At 32.7% G+C, this 24,049-nt stretch overlaps 1 protein-coding gene across 1 annotated transcript; it reads right to left on the bottom strand.

Moving 5' to 3' along the window:
• Positions 1-11,538: 11,538 nt before the first annotated feature.
• Positions 11,539-18,647, bottom strand: LOC120275700 (non-lysosomal glucosylceramidase-like). Its single transcript, XM_039282370.1, is given in 21 exon segments — positions 11,539-12,071; positions 12,479-12,769; positions 12,955-13,882; positions 13,959-13,979; positions 13,982-14,019; positions 14,108-14,180; positions 14,418-14,485; positions 14,567-14,748; positions 15,036-15,180; positions 15,284-15,322; positions 15,411-15,466; positions 15,566-15,703; positions 15,705-15,724; positions 15,806-15,903; positions 16,012-16,081; positions 16,483-16,583; positions 17,213-17,283; positions 17,399-17,455; positions 17,697-17,807; positions 18,290-18,355; positions 18,620-18,647. Coding segments are annotated over 21 exon segments (2,859 nt in total). The 5' UTR covers positions 18,623-18,647; the 3' UTR covers positions 11,539-11,788.
• Between the last annotated feature and the right edge of the window lie 5,402 nt (positions 18,648-24,049).

The following is a 24,049-nucleotide window of genomic DNA, read 5'->3' as shown; positions in this document are numbered from 1 at the left end:
TTGGAGAAAATGAACCGTCTAAAGAAGGTGAAAGACCAAAGAAACATGTTATTTCTGAAGAAGAAATACGTTGGCTCCAACGACAATTACAACATAAAGGTTATCAGTTTCATCAGGAGAAACGTCATCAACGATTCCACGTCCACTCTGAGGAAGAAGAATAGGATGACTTCAAGCAGTACGGCAACCGGCATAACATCTATCGGATGAAGGAAGAAATTCCTGAATTCAAAGGGAGTTTGGATATTGAACCTTTTCTAGATTGGGTTTATTAAGTGGAGAAATTTTTCAATCTATGAAAATTCCTCCCAACAAAAAGGTCAAATATATTTCTTATAAGTTGAAGGGTGGAGCTTCAACATGGTGGACCAATTTTCAAAGGGTATGTGAACGCATGGGTAGAGGGCCTTTGAAACTTGGACGGTGATGAAGAAGGCTATAGAGTCTCGATTTCTTCCATAGGACTACATGGATGTCTTGTATGAGCAATACATGAGGTGTGAGCAAGAAAATTGGAGCATGGAGGCTTACACTGAGGAGTTCCTTTGATTTTCTACTCATGTTGAAATTTCAAAGAGAGAAAGCGGTTGTATCTTGAGATATAAAGGAGGTTTGAAGCTGATAATCCAGAAGAAGTTGGGTCTTCAACAAATTGAATCGTTGGATGAGGCGAGCAATCTAGCATTGCAAGCAGAGCGACAACTTGAGAAGATGAGGACTAAATGACAATATGGTGAGTCTAATTCTCATTAGCCTCTTGACAAATTTCATAATTCTTCCCCTCGTAACAATGCCCACGTCCAAGAAGAAAAAGTTAAGGAGGCTATGTCTAATCCTAGTGGAGAAGTAGCTCCAACAAATCGACCTCGACAATAACAATTTGTTAACAAGGATTCTACCCAATCCTTACAAGAAGACCATTGCTAGAAAGTGCTACAAATGCAAAGAGTGGGGTTATGCTTTGGCGGAGTGTCGAAAGAACGCGATGTGCCAAGGAGAGGAAAAATTGGTGGGAGTACACCATGCCAAATCTCATGATGATTAGAAGAACAATTTGTTAGAAGATGTGGTGAATTCCTCAAATAAAGATGATGATCAACAAGTTAGTTATATCATAAGAAGACTCATGTTGTCAACCTAAGTCGAAAGACAGCTCCCAATACAATAAGATTTCCTCCTCTACTTGTAGTATCAATGGTACTACTTGTTCTCTCATCATTGACAACGGAAGCTGTGAGAACATTATTTCTCACAATATGATGGAACAACTCAAGCTTCCTACCATTCCTCATTCGTTTCCATATCAAATTGGGTGGATAGCCAATGGACCAAACGTCAAAATTTCCAAGGTATGTCGTGTTCCTTTGTCTATTGGTAAGACTTACAAGGAGTCCGTAGCTTGTGATGTTCTCTTGGGACGGACATGGCAATTTGATCATGATGCTACACATCCTGGCAGAAAGAATCTTTACATCTATTGTTGGGATGGCCAGAAGCATAGGATTCTACCGAAGGAGATGCCCAAAGCTTCTAAAGTGGAGGGTCAAGTTCTTCTTTCTCTTTCTTCATCTCCTCAAGAATTCTATGATGATTTAAAGGGTTCCTCTACGGTGATGGCCTTGGTGGCCAAAGTCACGGAAGATAGTTCTTTGAAGATTCCAGTGGAGATGGAGCTTTTGCTTGAGGAGTTTGGCACTCTTGTGCCCGAAGGCCTTCCCAATGAGCTTCCTCCTATACGTGATATCCAACATCACATTGATCTTGTTCCTAGTTCCTCTTTTTTGAATCTACCACATTATCGGTTGAGCCCAAAAGAGTGTGAGATTCTCCAAGAGAAGGTGGAAGAGTTTCTTGAGAAGGGGCTAATTTGTGAAAGTATGAGTCCTTGTGTAGTTCCAACTCCTTTTGTGCCAAAGAAAAGATGGTTCTTGGCATATGTATGTTGATAGTCAAGCTATCAACAAGATACTATTCGATATCGATTTCCTAATCCACGGTTGAATGACATGTTGGACCAGCTTGGTGGGGCATAGCTCTTCTCAAAGATAGATCTTCGAAGTGGCTACCATCAAATCCAAATCCAACAGGGAGATGAGTGGAAAACCGCCTTCAAGACCAAGGATGGACTGTTTGAGTGATTGGTGATGCCGTTCGGACTCTCCAATGCAGCAATGCTCCTAGTACCTTTTATGGGGCTTATGACACAAGTTCTTCGCTCGTTGATGGGAAGATTTGTGGTGGTTTACTTCGATGATATCCTCATCTACAACAAGGACAAAGAGGAGCATATTGATCATCTATGGTAAATTCTGAAGACTCTTGAAGATACCAAGCTATACATCAACCTCAAAAAGTGTATTTTTATGACAGATCATCTTCTCTTTTTGGGTTATTTAGTTAGTGATGCAAAATATTGAAGTTGACGTTGAGAAGTCAAATATGTTCAAGAGTGTCTTATTCCCAAGACTGTTACCGAGCTTCAGAGTTTTTTTGGTCTAGCTTCCTTTTACCAGTGCTTCTTCAAGGGTTTTAGCACCATCATAGCCCCTCTTTCCGACTATCTCAAGAAGGGAAGGTTTCTTTGGACCCCTGAAGTAGAGCAAGCTTTTCACTACTCCAAGAATGGTTGACTAAGGGGACCCATCCTTGCACTTCCTTATTTTAGCAAGCTTTTCGAGCTTGAGCTAAGCGGTGTACCTAGGCTTTATGCGGTTGTAAGATCATTGAAGGTTTGGGAGAGTTATCTAATTTCTGCTGAGTTTGTGCTTTACTCTGACCACCAAGTGTTACGGTCCTTCAAGAGTCAAAAGTATATCAACAAGATGCATGCGAGGTGGGCGTTATACATGAAGCAATTCAATTTCGTTCTTGAACACAAGTCAAGGAAGAATAAAAAGGTTTTTGATGCGTTGAGTAGGAGGACGAGCGTCTTCGTGACTTTGAAGGTGGAAGTATTGGGATTTGATAGCTTGGCAGAATTATATGAAGATGATGAAGACTTCAAAGACATATGGGAAAATGCTTTCGAAGAGAACCTTTTGGTGATTTCTTGATACAAGATGGTTTTCTTTTCAAAGGTGTACTTCTTTATCTTCCAAGAACTTCCTTACATGAATTGGTGATTCGTGAGCTTCATGATGGTGATCTTGGTGGTCATTTTGGGCATGATAAGATGGTTGTTGTCGTCTCAAGCCGTTATTATTGGCCCCAACTAATGAAGGATGTGGGTACCATAGTTCGAGGGTGTTATATATGCCAAACTTTAAAAGGTACATCACAAAACACTGGTCTTTACATGCCTCTTCCCGTTCCTCAAGGTATTTGGAAGGATTTATCTATGGATTTTGTCTTGGGTTTACCCCGAACCCAAAGACAAGTCGATTCAGTTTTTGTGGTGGTGGATCAGTTTTCGAAGATGGCACACTTCATTCCATGTCGGAAGACTTCAGATGCAACCCATGTTGCTAGACTGTATTTTTGGGAGATTGTTCATCCACATGGTATGCCGAAGAGGATTACTTCTTATCGAGATAGCAAATTCCTCTTTCAATTTTGGCTTACTTTGTGGCGTCGGTTGGGCATGCACTTGAATTCTAGCACTATAGCTCATCCCCAAACTGACAGACAAACAAAATGGTTAATAGATCATTGGGAAACTTGGTGAGAAGTTTATGTGAAGAGCATCCTAAGCTACAGGAAAATTTCTATGCCAAGCCGAATTTGCTTATAGCAACAGTGTTAGTTCTTTGATGGGAAAAGCACCTTTTGATGTAGTATATCGAGAGCCTCCAAAATAAGTCTTGGACTTATTAGATTTTCATAAGCATGGTGGTTATAACTAGAGGTGGGCATGGGCCGTTCGGCAACCCGGCCCGAAACTGGCTTGCCGGGTCACTTCTCGGCGGGCTGGGCCAACAACCAGTAACTGGCCCGTCATAAAGACGGGCCGGTTACGGGTTGGCCCGCCTGGTCAACCCGCCGGGCTAGACCCAGCATAGAACCGGGTTGCAACCCGGTTCCCAACTCGGCGGGTTGGGAGCCGTTGAAGGCTTGCAGCCCAACGGCTGTAATAGCCATTGGACTGTTTTTTATTCAATTATTTTATTCAAATTTTTGAAATTTGAAAAACTCAGATTTTTTTTTTAATTTCTTATAAATTTCTATATATACAAATTATTACTCTTTCCCAACTCTCTCACTCTCGTGCTCTCTTAATCTCACTCTCTCAAGGCATATTATTTGGAATCTTGGAGCTTAATTATTTGGATTCTTGGAGTTTATTATCAAGACTTAATATTACAAGTTGGAGTCTTGTAGACTTAAAGTGGTGCAAATTTGGGTTTTCTCTTAATTATTTACATTTTGAAGTCCCCAATTAACAAGGTTGGTCATGATTTACTTATTTTTTTATGTTTAGTTATAGTTTTGTAGGCTTGTCTTATTTTTAATCATGCAAGTATTAGTTGTGTTATTATTTGTAGTTTTGGTTGATTTTTATATATAAATATTTGGACTGAAATTATTATTGTAGACATGAATAAAAAGTATTAGTTGAAATTCTTGATATTTATTTTAATTATTAGTTTAGACTTGTGGTTTTTGCAAAAAAATACATGAAATTATTATTTGTGGACTTCATGGAGTTGTTTTTTTTAAATAATTGTATGAATTTATTTTTGTAGACTTGAACAAAAATTATTAGTTGTATTCTTGATATTTATTTTTATTATTAGTATGAACATGTGCTTTTAAAAAAAATGCATGAAATTATTATTTCTAGATTTTGTAGACTTGGTTTTATTTAATATTTGCATGAAATTATTTTTTTGTATTTATGATATTTTTTTATTATTAGTCATATAGTTGTGGTTTTTGAAAAAAATGCATGAAATTATTTTTTTGTGGACTTGAATGAAATTATTTTTTTAACTTGTGGTTTTTAAAAAAATACATGCAATTATTATTTGTAGTTTTTTTGTAGACTTGGGTTTCTTTTAATATTTGCATGAAATTATTTTTGTAGAGTTGAATGAAATTATTTTTTTGTATTTATGACATTTTTTTTATTATTAGTCTAGAGTTGTGGTTTTTGAAAAAAATGCATGAAATTATTTTTTTGTGGACTTGAATGAAATTATTTTTTTAACTTGTGGGTTTTTAAAAAAAGTACATGCAATTATTATTTGTAGTTTTTGTAGACTTTGTTTTCTGTAATATTTGCATGAAATTATTTTTTGTAGAGTTGAATGAAATTATTTTTTTGTATCTATGACATATTTTTTTATTATTAGTCTAGAGTTGTGGTTTTTTTGAAAAAAATGCATGAATTTTTTTTGGACTTGAATGAAATTATTTTTTTAACTTGTGGGTTTTTAAAAAAAGTACATGCAATTATTATTTGTAGTTGTTTTTTTAAATATTTTCATAAAAATTATTTTTTTTGTAGACTTGAACAAAAATTATTATTTTTTTGTGGACTTGGTTTTGTAAATATTTGCATGAAATTATTTGTTGTACACTTGAATGAAATTAGTTGTTGTATTGTTGATATTTATTTCATTATTAGTTGTAGACTTGTGTATTTTTTTAATATTTGCATGAAGTTATTATTTGTAGTTTTTGTAGACTTGTGGGGTTTTTGTAAATATTTGCATGAATTTTTATTTGTTATAGACTTGAATGAAATTATTTGTTGTATTCTTGATATTTATTTCATTATTAGTTGTAGACTTGTGTTTTATTTTTTTAATATTTGCATGAAATTATTTTTTTGTAGTTTTTTTGTAGACTTGTGGTTTTTTTGTAAATATTTGCATGAAATTATTTGTTGTAAACTTGAATGAAATTAGTTGTTGTATTGTTGATATTTATTTCATTATTAGTTGTAGACTTGTGTATTTTTTTTAATATTTGCATGAAATTATTATTTGTAGTTTTTTTGTAGACTTGTGGTTTTTTTAAAATATTTGCATGAATTTTATTTGCTCTAGACTTGAATGAAATTATTTGTTGTATTCTTGATATTTATTTCATTATTAGTTGTAGGCTTGTGTAATTTTTTTAATATTTTCATGAAATTATTATTTGTAGTTTTTTTATAGACTTGTGGTTTTTGTAAATATTTGCATGAATTTTTATTTGTTCTAGACTTAAATGAAATTATTATTTGTATTCTTGATATTTATTTCATTATTTAGTTGTAGACTTGTGTATTTTTTTAATATTTGCATGAAATTATTATTTATAGTTTTTTTGTAGACTTGTGGTTTTTTGGGTAAATATTTGTATGAAATTATTTGTTGAAGACTTGAATGAAATTAGTTGTTGAATTCTTAGATATTACAATATGGCTGGACGTGGTGGATGCTTGAGAGGAAAAATCGTTGTTGGTTCGGCTTCCACTCCCACACCACCTACTCAAGAAAGCAATCCATTTCAGGATTTTGAGAGTCCAATGGAACAATCGGTACCGGATGATGTACCCTCACAAACCGGACAAGAAACCAACTCCTCGGAAATTCCCCTAAAATCTAACATTTTTAAAACTCATTTTACAAAATTGTATAATAATGATGGCATTGTAACACATGGTAAATGTAATTATTGTGGTTCCTAATTTAAGCATTGTAAGGGTGGAGGATATGGCACATTCAACAGACACTTGGAGAAGAAGCACCCAGACAAGCTTGGATATACTCGATCACAGTCACAAATTAGTTCACTGTGGATGAAGGTACAGGTTCTCGATCATCTCTATTTACATTTTTCGCAAGCAAAAATACTGAGGGATAAAATTGCGGAGACAATTTCCGTCGAGCGCTAGCGTTCAACTCACTGAATGGTGTCAAGTGCAAGAATGCATCAATGACACTACTCGTACCGGGCATGCAAGAAGGTCTTACGGAGGACAATTCAAAGAACAATATTCAAACAATACAAGTATGGTAGGGAACAACTTTGTGAGTATTTTCGTACTTTTTAACTCTTCGCTTTCCTTATGTTCGATGTTTAGATCGATGTTTTTTTCATGAAAAATTCTTTTTATGGGTATTATGGCACATTGGTTTGATGACAAGTGGAATATTCAAAAGCGCGTTCTCGCTTTTAGGGTGTTCAACGAAACTCATAACGCCGATAATATTTATAGACTTATTCGTGGAGTTATCGAAGAATTTGGTTTAATGTTTAAAATTCTTTTGATTTCTTTTGATAATACCTCCGCTAATACGGCCTCAATTAGACCTCTAGAAGATTTTTTGAGGCCTTCATGTGGTGGCAAATATTTTCATATAAGATGTGTTTGTTATGTTTTTAAACTTATGTGTGCAAAGTGGTTTGGAAGAGCTTAAAGAATTTGTACTCCCGTTAGGGAGGTCGTAGCTTATATGGGAAAAAAAGCATGACTCTCATGAAACAATGGGATCGCTATTGTAAAAGCACATAACATGAGGGTAAAAAAATTCCCTAAAGATGTCAAAACAAGATGGAACTCAACTTATCGGGCTTCTTAGTGCAACATTTCCCTATAGGACATTGTTGACTAAGTTTGTTAATGATTCCTTGGTTGATTTTTTTGTTTATATGAGTATAACTCGGGTAATTATCGCTCAGTATTATTGATTTGCTTGCGGTTTTTTTAACACATGTACTAATTTATTTTCATAAGTTTATTTTTTTCCTACTTCCCATTTATTTTTTTATATGGTGCTATTGACGTGGGTCGAACAATTTTTGAAAGTTTAGATTAGATCCACAATTATTTAGTGCGTTGATCACTCGTGAAAAATTAAATGGTTGTCTTATTATAAAAAAATATACCTCCTATTGCTTTTAGTTGCATTTGTTCTTGATCCAAGGCGAAGCTAGAAGGTTTGCAAGAATATTTGGAAGCATATTAAAAATTCTTAGGATTCAATGGAGGACAAGATTCCCAATCGGTTCCCATGAGCTTACCCATTAGTGACGTGGATACTCAAGAATTTGAACTGGACTCCGACAGCATTGTGGATGACAATGAAATTACTGTTGATACTAGGAGTCAACTTGTTGAATTATATGATAGTTATTGTATTAGATATAGCCATATAGTTCCACAAGTTGCACAGGAGGCAGTAGGACAATCTAGCAATGGTGGAGGAGAATCATTCCGGCAGAGGCAAGAAAAGAAGAAACCAAGGGGATCACAATATACAGAGCTCGACTTGTATTCAAACACTACCTTCCGCTCTCGAAAAAAATCAACACGGATATGACTTTCAACGTCCCTCAACTGGTGGCAAGGTAATGAAAATCCGTACCCCATTCTTAATTAATTTATTTTTTTCTAGAAAATTTTCTAAATTTTTTCCTTAAATTTAATTTTTTGTTTTTTTTTTTGCTATTTTCGGAATTTTCTGATTTTTTTTGAATTTTTGAATTTTTTTTTTGAGGTGGGCCAACCGGCCGGCCAGCCGGGTCCGACGGGCCAACCCAGCCAGGCGGGTTCTATACCCAGTCGGGCCAGGTCTGGGTCGGTGGGCCAATGAACCAGACCCAGCGGGTCGGGCCCACCGGGTCCGGTCAACTGGCCCGTGCCCACCTCTAGTTATAACCAAAACACCAATAACATGCCTAAGGAAGCTGTGGAGGTGATAAATGAAGTGCAGTTGAAACTTGAGAATCCCAACCATGACGACAGAAGGTTTTCAAGGAAGGAGATGATGTCATGGTTTTCCTTTGCAAGGAGCGATTTCCGGTGGATACTTATGCTAAGATGAAGTAGAAGAAGTATGGCCCCTGCAAGATTCTACAAAAGATAAATGGCAATGCATACGGCGTGGATCTCCCCTCCCGTCTTAATATTTCGAAGACTTTCAATGTTGTAGATCTCTATGAGTATCATGAAGATGGTGGTCTGTCTTACAAAGATCACTTGAGGATGAGTGAAATTCTAGTGGCGGAGAATGATGCGGAAGCATCTATTATTGAAGTCATTAAAGTCACGAGGAAGTTACCTCGGTTCGAGCGATAGAAGCGACCGACCTTCCGATATTTTTAGTTTCTTTTTATGGGATTCTTTAGTTTTGTTTTAGTACCACATCATTAATCTTTTAAGTTTTAGGGACTTGTTAGGCCTATATATTTTGCCCCTTATTTCATGTTTTGGACACATCTTTTGATACTATTAAAGGAAGAAACCTGGAAGGAGTTTTTCTTCCCTATTAAAGCTTTGTGCTTTGTTTTATTCCTAGATTCATTTTTAGCACCTTTTGTGAATTATTGAGCGTTATCAACCCAAAACCCCATCCACAGAAAACCTAGGCCAAGTGCCTCCGGGATACTTTTAAGCCTCCATCTTTCCCCAAAACCTAGAGTTCAATAGTTTGGTGCTTCCTTGAACTCCATCCCTTTCTTCCACTTTGTGCTTCCGCACCAATATAGATTACCAATCGGTATCACAAATTCAAAGAGCACCGAAAGTAATTTAATTATGAATCTAATGATTCCACTTTGGCAAAACAAACACTTCTTTACAAAAACGATATTACTCTCCTCACATATAGATCCTCACATATAGTTATAAGGGGGCGTTTGGATCCTGGATTGGATCCTTGGGAGTGAGAATCACAAATATCCATGCATCCCACTCCCATGTTTGGGTTGAGGTAATGGGAGTCCCATTGCTCTGATGGGATGGTTGGACCATCCCATCAAAGGGATTCTCATTACCCCCAAAATGGGACTCATGAGAGGGGTAATGGGGTGTAATACCCATATTATCCCTCTTTATATTTAATTAATATTTAAATTAATAAATTTAATTATATTAATTTCAAATAAATAATAATTAAAAATAATGATATTTAAATTATTTTATAAATAATTTTTTTTTATTTTTGTTAATTAATTATATGTTAAAAAAATTATTACTTTAAATAATTAATTATAATAACATATTTACATATTAATTAACATAATAAAATAATTTAAACATCATTATTATTTTTTTAACTATTATTATAATTAAAATAATTAATTAATGGGGTGTAATACCCCTAGTATTATTTTAATTATTATTATTATAATTATAAATAATTAATTAAATATGTAAATTAATTATATTAAGTTTAAATATTTAATTATATTAAATTATAAATATTTAATAATAAATAATATTAAATATTTATTATTAAACATAATTCATTATTTTATACAAATGATTTATTTACACAAAAGGGTATTAATGTAATTTTCATCCTATCTTTCTCTTACTTTTTCCTATTCCTAACTCTCATTTCCTCCATCCAAACACCTTCTTCATTATCCTCCTCTTCCCCCTATTCTTATTCCCATTCCTCCTTTCTTTTCATTCCCCCTCTTCTCATTTCTATTCGGCAATCCAAACGGCCCCTAAGTGGCACATTTTAACAACCACTACTTAGTGTGGTGGAATCTTAAAAAGATAGTGATGGCCTTAGGTCGGCAGTACTATTATAGTACTATATATATACATTATAGAACACTGTTTATAATACTGTAGTTGTTCATTCACTGTTCATGGGTCTCCTCGAAGGATGTCAATTTCTCTTTCCTCCAAGGTTGCATCATAAGGGATTTATTAACTCGGTTTAGTTCCTAATATATCTTCTGGGCGTTCACATTCACTCTATGTGACGTATGGCCAAATTAAAGCCACCGTAACTAGTGCACCACCATATCTGCCTATCCCTTGGCACCCCTTGTGGAGCGGCGTTTGTCGCCTTTGTTCAAAAGGAAAAAAGTGACACAATTTTTTTAATTTAAAGATTAAAGTGTAATTTAACCTAATTCGATTTATAAAAACCATATAAGCATAATCATAAGATGGAGGTTTTTGGTTCATGTACATGATTAGGGTAATTATCTTGGTTGAGCACTAACCTTTGGTCATATTTCAATTTGAGCACCAACATTCAAAAGCGTATCAAAGTGAGCGTTAACATTTAATTTAGTTACATTGGTGAGACTATTGGGGTTTTCCGAGAAGAATTGATGACACTGGACGTTGGACTCCACATCATCTTCACCCTCGGAGGCGCCACATCGATAATTTCTCCGGATCTGCACTTCTCCTCCATGTCACCTGCCACATCGACCCTCTTCATCCTCTGCATTCGATCATCTTTTTCCCTTTTTGACCCCACTTGTTGATGTGGTAGCATTCACGAGTGAAGATGAGGTAGAGTCCGGTGTCCACGTGGCCGAATTCTCACCGTAAAACCAAAACAACCTCACCGGTGTAACCAAATTAAATGTTAATGCTCACTTTGATACGCTTTTGAATGTCGTGCTCAAATCGAAATATGACCAAAGGTTAGTGCTCAACCCAGAAAATTACCCTACATGATTACCAATAATTGCAGAAATTTTGTTTGATTTACTGAGGCATTACCAAGAATCCAAGCGGACAAGGGTATTTTATTTTATTTTTATCATTTTTAAAATACACTTATCACAGTAAAAAGTTACAAGAATATTTTCCATTCATTCTCCCAACGCAAAGGTTAAGGTTTCCACATCTATTAAAATAAAAACTGCTATCTTCCAACGTCAAATGTTTTTTCTAAGTACATTTGATCTCCATGATCCATGCAAGGACATTTTCCATTCATTCTCAGTAAAACTGACTTTATTCTATATTCATTCTAACAATTTCTGTAAGGAATACCATAATAAAAATCTCTGAGACTCATACAAATATCAAGCTTATTTTTAACAAATAATGCAAATTCCTACACTCTCCACAGATTTTTCAAGTAGAAGAATGAGATCATCTGCTCCACAGTTTCTCACAGATAATGTCAAAGATGACTCTGAGATTGCTTTTCTCGGCTCTTTCCTCCGGCAACCTGAGAAAATTTGCGACTCTAGAGAATGTTGCATGTCCTTCTGCATCATCTTCATTTGAATAATCCGATCTTGGTTCCATCTGAAAATGTTTTTTCGGTGAATCTAGTGCCCATTGCATGGCCCATATGCCGAGAGGTCGCATGTAGTTTAGAGATCTGTATTCTCCATTAACTGTCCATGACTCAGGGATTTGGAAAGAATACCTGCAATTACAATCAAATATGAAAAAAAACTTGTATGAATCACCCAAACTTGATCTATTTATGGCTCTATTAAATGCTAATCATCGAGGATTTAGCTCTACATGTAACAACCGGAGTTCTAATAAGTTCATTATATATATGATGTAGGAAAAAAAATCTACTAACATGGTAGGAAGAACTTTGCCACATGGTCTGAAATGAATGATTAAAATACAAGCTAGAAATAATATATAAACATGAGGTTCATATTGTCTTAAGTGCTGAGAACCTATTATAATATAGTTTAATTATGCAAACATATTGTCTTTTATCTTATTCTTCTCCTCTATGTTTCTGCATTCATGGTTTTATTTTCACATGGACCATAATTATCTCTTTGATATATAGGAAATAGCTTCTTCACTCACCCAAATCCTTCTTGAGACCAACCGGCTTCGTAGATCCCTTGAGCAGTTTTAAATGCTGATTCTCTCATACCTTCTTGAATCATAGAAGCTGCGACAGCATAAGTTACTCCCGTCCATATCTCTTTTGCCTGTAGGAATGCATCATCCAAATTGCCATCGGGTTTAATACCATTAACTGCTCCAACCTTCCCTTCTTTCACCTTTAGAACATTGAAGTCAAAAACCTTCTTAAGGGCAATCTGCGCCCTCGTTTCATCAACTATCGGCTGAAGACCACATGCTCTAGAGTACCTAAATGAAGGATTAAAAAGTTATAATACTAGTAAATATAAATAAACATTTGTTATTATTGACACATTTTTGTTAGTTTCCTTAAATGAAGAATCGATAGGCAAATGAAATGCATTTTTATGGAGTTAAAGATATTCTATGAGGAATGATACAACAAAAAATCTAAAGAGTGCATTGAACGTTACCATTGTCCGGCCAATTGATCAGCTTGAATGTATGAGCTTGCCTCACTATTGCTACTGTCATAGTTGAAATAAGAACCATTCCACAGTTTCTCATAGACGGTTTTCGCCTTCTGATATCTATTCCAAAAGTAAGTCTCTGAAGCTTGATCACCAACTATCCGAGCCATGGCTGAAGAAGCCTGCAATGCAGCCACCCAAATACCTCCTGTGTATGCACTCACACCAAACACTGACCATATATCATAGGTTTGATCTGGGAAGCCTTCATTTTCAATCATTCCATCGTTATCCTTATCAAACTGATCCATGTAAGCCATTGCCACATAAACTGAAGGCCAAACAGCTCTCGCAAACTTTATGTCACCTGTGGCTACTATGTCTCTATAAACTTGCAGAACAAACTTAGGATTCAAGTCTTTCCACCTAGAAGTGTTGTGAAGGACATAAGCATTAAGCTCACACCATGGGTCACCTAGCCCGAGATCATGAGGAACTGAACCAAGAACCTTTCTAGGAACCCATTCACCACCAAAAACTTTCCTCTTCTCAGGATCATGCATCATTACTGCTGCTGCAAAGTCTCTTTGAATGCTAAGTTCAAGTTTTGGGAACAACTGGAGCAGAGCAAATGAGGAGTAGAAATGTACATCATATGTGTTCCACATGATATAATCGATCCCTTCAAGATAAAGAAACTGGCCGATGTTTTCCTCTTCTTCATCAAGCAGTGATGTTCCGAAGGCAGAATCAAATGTCAGAGGAGATTGAACTTTCTCAATTGTTGACTCCATCCTCTTAAGGATGGTACTGGCAGTGTTGTTTAAAGGGATCTTATCGTCAAAGTTACTTTTCTCTGAAGTGATTAAATCAAGGGAGAATTTTTTCCTCTTCTCAATGGCTACTAAATTCTCCCTAGCAAGTAAACCATCTGCATAAGAGAAAGCTTATAGTTCATATACAATGTTCATTTAACTATCAAAATGGAAAGCAAGGCCCTGACTTACCGGTCCAAATCGATCCTCCGCATTAAGATAGTAAAGTTGATTGAATAGAGTAATCGGGTACCTACAGATTTCTTTCAAAGCTTCATATTTATCTTTGTTACCAGACTATCTATCTAAGCTAGTATTGTGAATAAAGATTAAATTTTTACCAGTCAGGAAGAGTCTTGTCTTCTAGTATAGGCCTTTGCCAATCTTCAATCTGGGACTCCCATTCTCTATGTTCTAGTTTATCACAAGACACCGAAGAATGAAACTATATTCAGTTTTAGATGTCATTAGTAAAGTTGCAAATATAATTTCAATAAAAAATTAAATGATGGGAATATGAATTTAGATAAACAATGGTAAAAGACCACTGCTTGTTTTCTTGACATTAGTGAAACAATTTAAACTCATACACCATAGACGTATGAAGCAGACTATGCCATCTATAGCAGTGATGTGTGTCAAAAAGAATACCGATAATTGCATCATGTGCAAGTTTTGCTGCTGCTTTGCCATCTCTGCCATAAAATTTGGTATACCTCCTGATGCAAAGTCTCAATAGTTATTAACATCATCACAGCATGGATGTTGATTATTGCTTATATGATGAACAATAAACTCACCTGTGGTAAGTCTTTCCATTATGAAATTTCACTTTTGGAGAATCCCATGCTAATGAAAATGTAACAGTACGGGTTGAATTGGAAGGGACCATCAAAGAAGCTGCAACAGCAGCTCCAATCGACGATCCTGACTCCGTAGGATTTGATGTTTCAGCTGAATCGAGGTGGTCGAAGTTTCCATGCTATAGAGAAAGCATGTACAAAAAACTAGTTAATAACATAGATGCATCATTCACTTGGTCTTGACATTTAATTAGTCAACTCTACTTAAATCATCAACATGAACAAGAACAGATAAGGAGACAAAATGTGTTCATCAAATTTTCTGCAATGTTTGCATTTTAGAAATTTCATCTTGCCTGTTAGACTATATATAGCATATAGCATACAATTCATAAACTACAGCACCGGCTTAAAGGATGTAAATTTGGGTGGTTAATGCATGAGTAGAAGTAATGAAACACTCTACCTTTTTAATCTCATCCCACATATCACTTGCAGTGAAACCTTTTGATTTTCCGGAAATGGAGAAATAAGGACACTCTGAAACATGAACATCGGTTGTCTCTTGAGCTGCTATCGCAAATGTTACTGGCGATTGCTCATTTGCAGTCCTGGGTTTAGAAGAAACAAATGCACAAATGGTATATATAAAATCTAACTATCCACCTTGGTTTAATTAACCAAAGAATTGAGAAATCAAAATGATGAAATTACCGGTGATGTAGCAGCACTCCATGCACACCATTATTTACACTAAAAAGACCCCAAAAACATAAGACCCAAATGAGTGAGTTGTTCAAGACTCATGAGAACTACTGGATTTTTCTAGCCATCATCTTACTTCATTCTAGAATTGAAATGACCCCCGGAAAATTCAGAGTTCCCACCAACAGAATTCTGCAGAAATAACAAGAATGAAGTTTGTAAGTAGTTATTCAGGACAATCGATGAAATAACGGGAATGCAGTTCAAGATAATTTTCGGAGAAAAATGTACCGCCCATGTGAAGAGCAGAGTTACATCAGCAGGGGTCTTCCCTGAATTAGTTACAGTGAAGGTAAAAGCAGCAACTGGATAACTGCTGTGCTGATAGTTTTGGGGAACAAAGGGTGAGATTTGTCGACTAGTTATTTTAGATATTTGGGTCAGGCTCACCTACATCAAGAATCGAAAAATAAGAAACCAATGAAACAAATACATCACAACTGGATATAAATTACAAACCATTGTGATTACCATCGTAGACAGTCCATGACCTCGGATATAATGCATGGTAAGTTGACTTATTTCCACTCAGGTTCCAGTCCCAAGATTCAATTCCAGCATTGTTACTTCTGTAAAACAACAGATATCCACTGATAAGATTCAATTACAAGATTCAATGCTTTATTATATAGCTCAAACCACTATATTTTATTGCTTATGGAAATGATTTATCTTACTTGCCAATATGTGGGCTTTTCGGGGATAGTACAGTCGAATACTTTTCACCATTTGGGCGGGAAATGAAAAGCCTGCCAAATTAAAAAGATGAAAAAAAAATGTGAGGTAAAAAAGCTCACGCTGATGATAAGTATAAACAAGACTTATTGCATTGATATATTCATGAATGCAGTCTTAGAAAATGCGCATTGTATTAAAACTCAGTTGAGACCTTGCTCGCAGGATTTAGAATTTAATCATCAAATGCAGGATCAAGACATTTATTTATGTTGATCAACAGAATTGATAAGCAATATTTTGCCACAAGAACATGGAAGGACAATGATTCCTATTGATAAACACAACAACTTCCATCGAGTCTGTTTATATACCTATTGTTTCTAACATGAGTATCCATAGCCTATTAATTGTACATATAATCAGGTTCTGTTGATAGATAATTTTAGGTTACAAGGAAAAAATTGAACTTACAGAAAATTGATTTGCTAGAACAGGTTGCTCTTCACATTTCCCTGGGAACAATTGCCACTGCTGGAAGTAACCGTTGTAACTTCTTCCAATGCTCCCAACCCTGAAAGTCAAAACTTGAAACTCTAAGGCACATATCAATAAAATTCATACTTGGCACTCTTATAAAATTGAAATTACTCATGCTTATGATAACTATTACACTATGTAAACAAATAAAGAAGATCTCCAATAGGTTTAAAAAAAAGAAAAAGATCTCTAATTAAGACCGCTAATCATCAACTATGGCTATATAAAAAATATCAATGATTATATCTTGGAGAAAAATTTAACTTAGGTATCATACAATGCTCATCAAACTTGCTTAAGTTATTAACAACTCGAGATCATTTTTCCAAATATCTCTCAGATATTTCTACTGGAAATCATGCACAAGCTTGTGCAAACATAAAATAAATAGCATGTTGATCTTTATTCAAAAGGTAATTTGCAACTTAACTATTTCTGTGCACAATATTGACGTTTATTGACAGTTACTGATTATTAACTAATGGCCCCACATTACTAACTTAGCCGAAGTGAGACTATTAATACGAAAACTAGTTCTGTCTCACCACTAAGTTAAGTAGTATGCCAACCATTTTCTATGATCTCAAGATTCAATCAAGATATAAAGTACACATACATTAAATGTTTGACATCAATTAAATAAATGATATGATAATAGCTTACCCAACACCACCAAGGGGAACTCCATTGGAAGAGTTAGCACCAGGCTTTTTGAATGGATTATATATTACAGCCTGAAAATGAATGAATGAATAATATGGACAATTGATAAATAAAGAGATCATCACTTGAAATTAACATTGAAACTTTGAAAATAAAAGTGAAAGTGAATCAGAAATTGATGCTCACCTCCGCTTTTGCTCTTTGTTCTACATAGTACCAGCATAACTCCAAGAAAAAGGGACCCTTATTGAAGAAACAGAACAAGATCAAATTTGTGAAATATGATAATGAAATTAAAAAAAAAATTATCGAATTAAAACTTTAGTGAAGATTACAGAAACAATTTTGCAATAAAATTAATCTATGCCGGTGTCATTAATAACAATGATTTCACATGAAGGAGTTTATAGTCGATAAATTTTTACTTTAATTCTATAATGGTTTGATAGCTTGCAAGACCGGAATTTCAGATAAAAAACTTTACCATCATAAACCAATCTTTAAGAGATAGAGGAACCTCTGTTAAATTTTTTGCTTGAGCAACTATTTGTCGGTTCCATGTTTTTTTCGGAGGTTGTCCTGGATCAATTTGACCCTGTGAAAAATCACAAAACAAGAAAACAAATAACAATAAAAATCAGAAGAAAAAAAAATATTTATCATGACATCTTATAAATCTACACTAATAAATTTCTTTCCATGCTTTCGATTACACTTTGTTGCACATGGCAATAAGAGCATGCATTATACTGGTTCAATATTCAGTTTGATTTTTTTTTTTTAAAAAAAAAGATCAAAAGTTTGACTAAACCCAAAAAACCATACTAACCATATAAAGTTCACTCATTCAATTTGGATACTTTGGTGTTTTTTCAAATTATTTGATTTATTTTTGTTCTAATTAACATCAAAGAGAGATAGAACTTTCAAGTTATAATAAACAATCAAAATTTCGTTACTTTAGCCGGTTCAATTCATTCAAATTTATATTATGAAACTCAAAACCAAAGCCAATAAGCAAACAACTGTGAACACAGAGGGAAAAACAGCATTATTTTATTCAAAAAGCAGCATTACCGTGGGCATGCAATCCTCATTTCTTACATCAAATCCATTCTCCAACATATTGAACCCCAAACAATCCTGTTTTTTAAAACCAGAAACCAAACACATGGAAATGATCAATACAAAATCTAAATATTAAACAACTGAAATCACTAAAAGTGGCACATGAACAAGAACAAAAATCAATATAGATATATATATTCACAATCCATGCTTAATAATCTCCATTAAACCTGCTATGTTCACAAGAAGAACAACTCTGAACATGAAATGGATTTCTCAATGCTAAGAAAAAAAAAGACAGAGAAATGAAAACAAAAAAACTGAGAAGATTCAGATAACCATAAAGCATGAGCAAGAAGAAGAAGAAGATGATGATAGAGCCTGACCTGAATGAGCTGGGAGTTGGTGGGGATTCCTAATGCTTGAAATTATAGAGGAAGGATTGAATATGAGAAAGAATATATCCAGCCTTGATTTGACTGTTGTATTATTTTTCAAGGTCATGCCTCACCAACCCATATAGCAACGTTTTCAATTATTAATCACAAAAAATAAAGTAAAATGTACCTCAGATCACTCCAAGCCTTTTCATCCTTAAAAAATCTTTCAAAGTTTTTACATTCCTAAAAACATACCCACTTTTTAAATATTTTATTTTTAAATCTAGATTCTAATAAAATTATAAAATTTCGTTTGGACGGTTGCTCCTTGGTAGTGGGCTATTTTGGTATTTGAAAAATTACCAATATCATCATAAGAAATAAATATAAAATAATTAAAAATTACCAATATCATCATAAGAAATAAATATAAAATAATTAAAAAAAACTGAAGGGTTTTTACCTCTTATGTAAAAAACTATCGTATAAAAACTGTAAAGTCTACTTCATCTTATTGAAAATTTACTCTAATAATTTTTCAATATAAAAATCTCCAAATTCTAAAAAACATACTTTTATAATAAGTTTTGATTTTTCGTTGAAGCTATAATCTCATGCAGTCTACTATTAAACCTAGTTAAAAACTATATCAGATTTTGGTCGAATGATTCAAATCTTTTACTTAAGTAAGTGTATTGAGCTTGTTAACTATATATACATATTTTATATTTTTTTAAAAATATTTATTATTATTATTATTATTATTATTATTATTTAGTTTGAATTAATATAAAAATTTATATTTAAATTAAAAATTAGATTGGATTTGATGTAATAATTCAACTTTTTATCTCATAATGATATAATCGTGGTATATTTTTTTGAAATATTAATTATTATAATTTTAAGTTTGAAGTAATATAATTTTTTTAAATTAAAGTTAGCACCCCCTTAATTTTGGTCCTAGTTTCGCCACTTTATATATATTTGTAATGAATCCTCATGTGGATATTGTCCGTATGGATATGCAATACTATATCACTGGGTAAGAACACTCGGACTGTTGTGCGCATTCCATTGATTAATTACGTTTTTAGATATTAATTTCTCAATTTTCTAAGCCATAGCCTGGCTTGTCAAATAAAAAAAAATAAAAAAATGAATTTATAGGTCAAAAAATATCAGATGGATTAATTGAGAAAGTTGAAAAAGAATGAAGGATTAAAAGATAATTTTAATTTTATTATTTTTTAAAAAGTCTGTCTCTCCAACTTAACAACTTATATATTCTAATTCAACGGTCAAATTTTCATTGCTCTAACAACAGATCTTCTACGTTTAATTTCTTTATATAAATTTATTTTTAATTAATTATTCTTTGCCACTTGCCAAACTTTATCAACATTTTAAGAATTTGTTTTGTCTGTATTCCCTTATTAACTGTTATTCAAGACCAAATTAATATAAAATTTATAAATATTATATTTTTGTAATTAAAAATATCAATTAATTTTATTTTCGGTATAATTGTTTCTATATTATAAAATTTATATTTATGATTAAAAAAAAAAGAGGAAATGTTAACTTGGAAATTTAAAGCTATTAGAAAAAACATATTTCATTTATTGTAAAGATATAAACATCAATTGTCAGCATGAAGTTTCAAATGATTCTAGAATGTCACACATTTCATGCCCTTTCATTTTTCAATACAACGACTCTTAATTTAACTTTTTTTTTTCTTATATTAAAAAATAAATTATATATATAAAATGCAGTCACATGGTGAAAGTAGCGGGTCCCCAAGGTTACGAGGTAAACTTGCATTCACAATCGAAAACCTTTCTGACACCACAATGTTCTTAGTGTTTCAAACTTTAGTAATAATTTTTTTATAATCACTGAAAATAGTTTAGCATCTTCTTCTCTCTTTTCGGTCCCTCTTCCAAACATGCTCGATTAGTCCCTCTCTACTTTTTGAAAATGTCTTCATTTAGCTAAAAACATGCTTCCCACACTATGACGCTCTCATAGACATTTCTAAAAAGTGAGGGACGGCCTAAAGCATTTTAACCAAGTAGCATTTTCAAAAGTAGAGGACTAGTCGAGTATTTTACAGTAGAGACTAAAAGAGAGAGAAAAGTAGAAGGGACCAACTGCAGTATTATACCTAATTTTTTTCATAGGTTACCTTTTCATATGGGGCCAATCACTAGAACTAGACTAACAATCTTTTGGTCTAGACCAAAGATCTTTGGTAAAATAATTTTAATATTTAATCAACTGAATAATTTAAATCAATAATGACTATACTAATAATTATTTGTAAAGCAATTTTATTTTATACTAAAAAAATATTTATGAGAAATAAGCCACAAAAGAATATTAACTTTTAATCCTTAGCTATAATTTCTTTCCATTAAAATCTCAAACAATCAAATTCACTAAAATTCTTTCCCATTCTATTTTTCAAATAATTAAATAAATAATTTTCATAAAAATTTAAATGTCTGAATGGTATGCATGCAAATAATAAGATTTTATAGGGGATATATATGTAAAAAATGTTAACTGAATTTGGGAAAAAGAAATAAAGAATTGAGTCCCATCACACCAAAATGTCTCCAATTTCTTGTCAATTTCTAGAAACACAATTAGATTATAAATTTATAAGAATGGAATAAAACTAATTGTCATTCAAATTATCAGAATACTGAGAATTATCTAATAGAAAAAGCTTATCAACTCTATTAGTTTATTCAAAATATTAGTTTAATTGTTCATTATTTCAGAATAAATATACTAAAATGAAGGATTTTAATTTTAAGATTATGTATTGAATGAGCAGTTATGTTCCCTAAAAAAGAATTAATGAGTATTTTATATAAAATATTTATATAATTTAAATCCTTAAATATTTTTAATATTTAATTTTAATATTAAAATTTTTAAATAATATATATTTTTTATGAAATATGAATAAACCATATTTAAAGGCATGTATAAAATGGAGTTAATACTTTTAATTCGTGATAAATATCGAAAATGGCTCTATTTTTCATTTTTCTCCCTTTTTAGCTCCTCTAATATAAAAATCCATCCTTTTTGCGTTCTGACATATTTTTCATCCTTTTTGATCCTCTAATTCATCTATTGAAAAGCACTAAAAAGGCAGATCCAGCAATTAGAGTGACCAAAAGACAAAAACGTAAAATACGGGACTAAAAAGTGAATTTTATATAGAGGATTAAAAAGGGACGAAACTGAAAATAGAGTGACTATTTTGATATTTTGATCTACTTTAATACACTTGTATTTTCATTCCAGATGAGAAGAGATTTGAATCTATATATATATATTTTTTATAAAAACACAAATATTTTTTAAAAAATTCGGTGTTAATACACCAAAAGCTAGTTGACAAATAATTCTTTTTTAATAATAATGAAATTGACGTCGAATTTGTTGTGCTTGCGGGAGAAGGAAGCCTGATTATTTATGTACTAAATAAATAAAATTATTGGGGTAGTCTATATATAAGAAAACTATCATACATGGCATTTTTATCAATGCATTAATGTCAATGGTGACGTTTAAAAATAACTGTTTTAATAGTGACATTTGGAGGAATGGATTGGGATTTGACCAATTTTTTTTTTAGAAAAAATTTGACCAAAAATTTTAGTCTATATCATATCTTAATATTGGAGGGTAAAATGGTAAAATACAAATAACTTTTTTTCCCAATTAGCTTGGGATGAAAAATAACAAATTTAACTTTAATGATTTTGAGGAATTTGTATTTTTTAAATGTTGAAATATTTTTTGTTGGTTTTTAATAATTAATAATATGTGGATGGTTTCCAATAGAATTCTTTCATTTATGTTCTATATTATTTTTGAGAAAAAAAAAATATAATTTTAAGTTTTTGAAATGATAATATTCCTTGATGGTAGCAAGAGAGCGACTCCGAAGATATTTGAAACAAATTAAATAGATGATAAGCTTATTTGAATTCCATTTTTCTTCTTCTAAAAATACTTCGTTTTAAAAAAAATCATTTTTTAAATAGTGAGAATAATAAATATATGTTTCTGAAGATATTTGATATAAAATAGATGATAAGCTTATTTGAATTCCATTTTTCTTCTAAAAATACTTTGCTTTTAAAAAAACCATGTTTTTTAAATAGTGATGACAATAAACATATGTTTTTATAGTACTTTGTTGTAAATTATGTTATTATTATCACCGTTCATGGTCGTACTTTTCAATTTAGATTGCTATGTTGAGTGTTCTTATATCACTATATACTTTGCTCATTCTCAAATGAGGAGGCCAATCAACTAACTTTCTTTGAAAGCAATAGATTCCTAACACATCCCTTGAGAAATTTGAGTTGTTGGACTCGATGATTAGTTTTGCAAGAATTAAGTCTATTCTTGGATTATTATTATTTTTATATAGTCTATTCTAAATGCAAAAAATTTATAAGGTATATTAAATAAAATTATTAGATATGGCTTCTTCTTATTATATTAATGTTTTTTTTTTTACAATAAACGGCAAACGCCCTTTACTTAAGGGTTTGTAAAGGATAAACAAGTATGGAGTGCACCAATTAGGTGGGCTTAATCAACCATTTATGTACCTATTCACTCGGTCAAAATATATACGACCCATAAGGGGCAATAAAAATCCGTCATGTACATACCCAAAAGATTAGCAAAAATATACCGAGTTGATAAGTCCATCCTTATACAATCCTGAAGGGGAGGGATATGATTTTTTCCACAAGAACCATTCCCTCTAACTCCCCCCACCCCCTAAGTAACTCCCCAAGTAACTCTGGGGGAAGAGAAATGACTCCTGCTATATATAGGGGAAGTAAATTTGGAGGGAAAGAAATGACCCTCCTATAAAGGGTCCATCTAGGATCCATTTAAAAGTACTATAAATAGTACTTAAGTTTAGGAACAATTGATAAATAGTACGGCTACAATATCACAATGCAGATCGAGTTTCAACCCTACGTTGTCAATCTACTGCTATGTGACAAATGTCAATTCCATGTGTTATATAATGGTTGTCATATTAATATTTGTGTACTTACTTCGTTGTTTTATTATTAAAATAATGTCTGACAATAAAAAAAGAATTTGAAATAAAATTTTAAAAACTATAAACTTTTGGTCTTAAAACAAAAACCTTATTGTGGTTGGAGTTCAAATGTGTTTGGTGTATGCAAGAAATTTAAAACTAATACAACCATACAAAATTAATAAAATTAATTTATACTCAACATGTTTTGCTATATCTCTAATTGGCAAATTAATAAAAAAATTTCTAAATCATTTTTTATAATTAAAAATAAGAGGAAAATTTTAC

This window comes from Dioscorea cayenensis, chromosome 14 (assembly GCF_009730915.1).
Source record: "Dioscorea cayenensis subsp. rotundata cultivar TDr96_F1 chromosome 14, TDr96_F1_v2_PseudoChromosome.rev07_lg8_w22 25.fasta, whole genome shotgun sequence".
Lineage (NCBI taxonomy): Eukaryota > Viridiplantae > Streptophyta > Magnoliopsida > Dioscoreales > Dioscoreaceae > Dioscorea > Dioscorea cayenensis.
The sequence above is the reverse complement of the archived record's forward strand: the minus strand, read 5'-3'. Positions and strand labels throughout refer to the sequence as shown.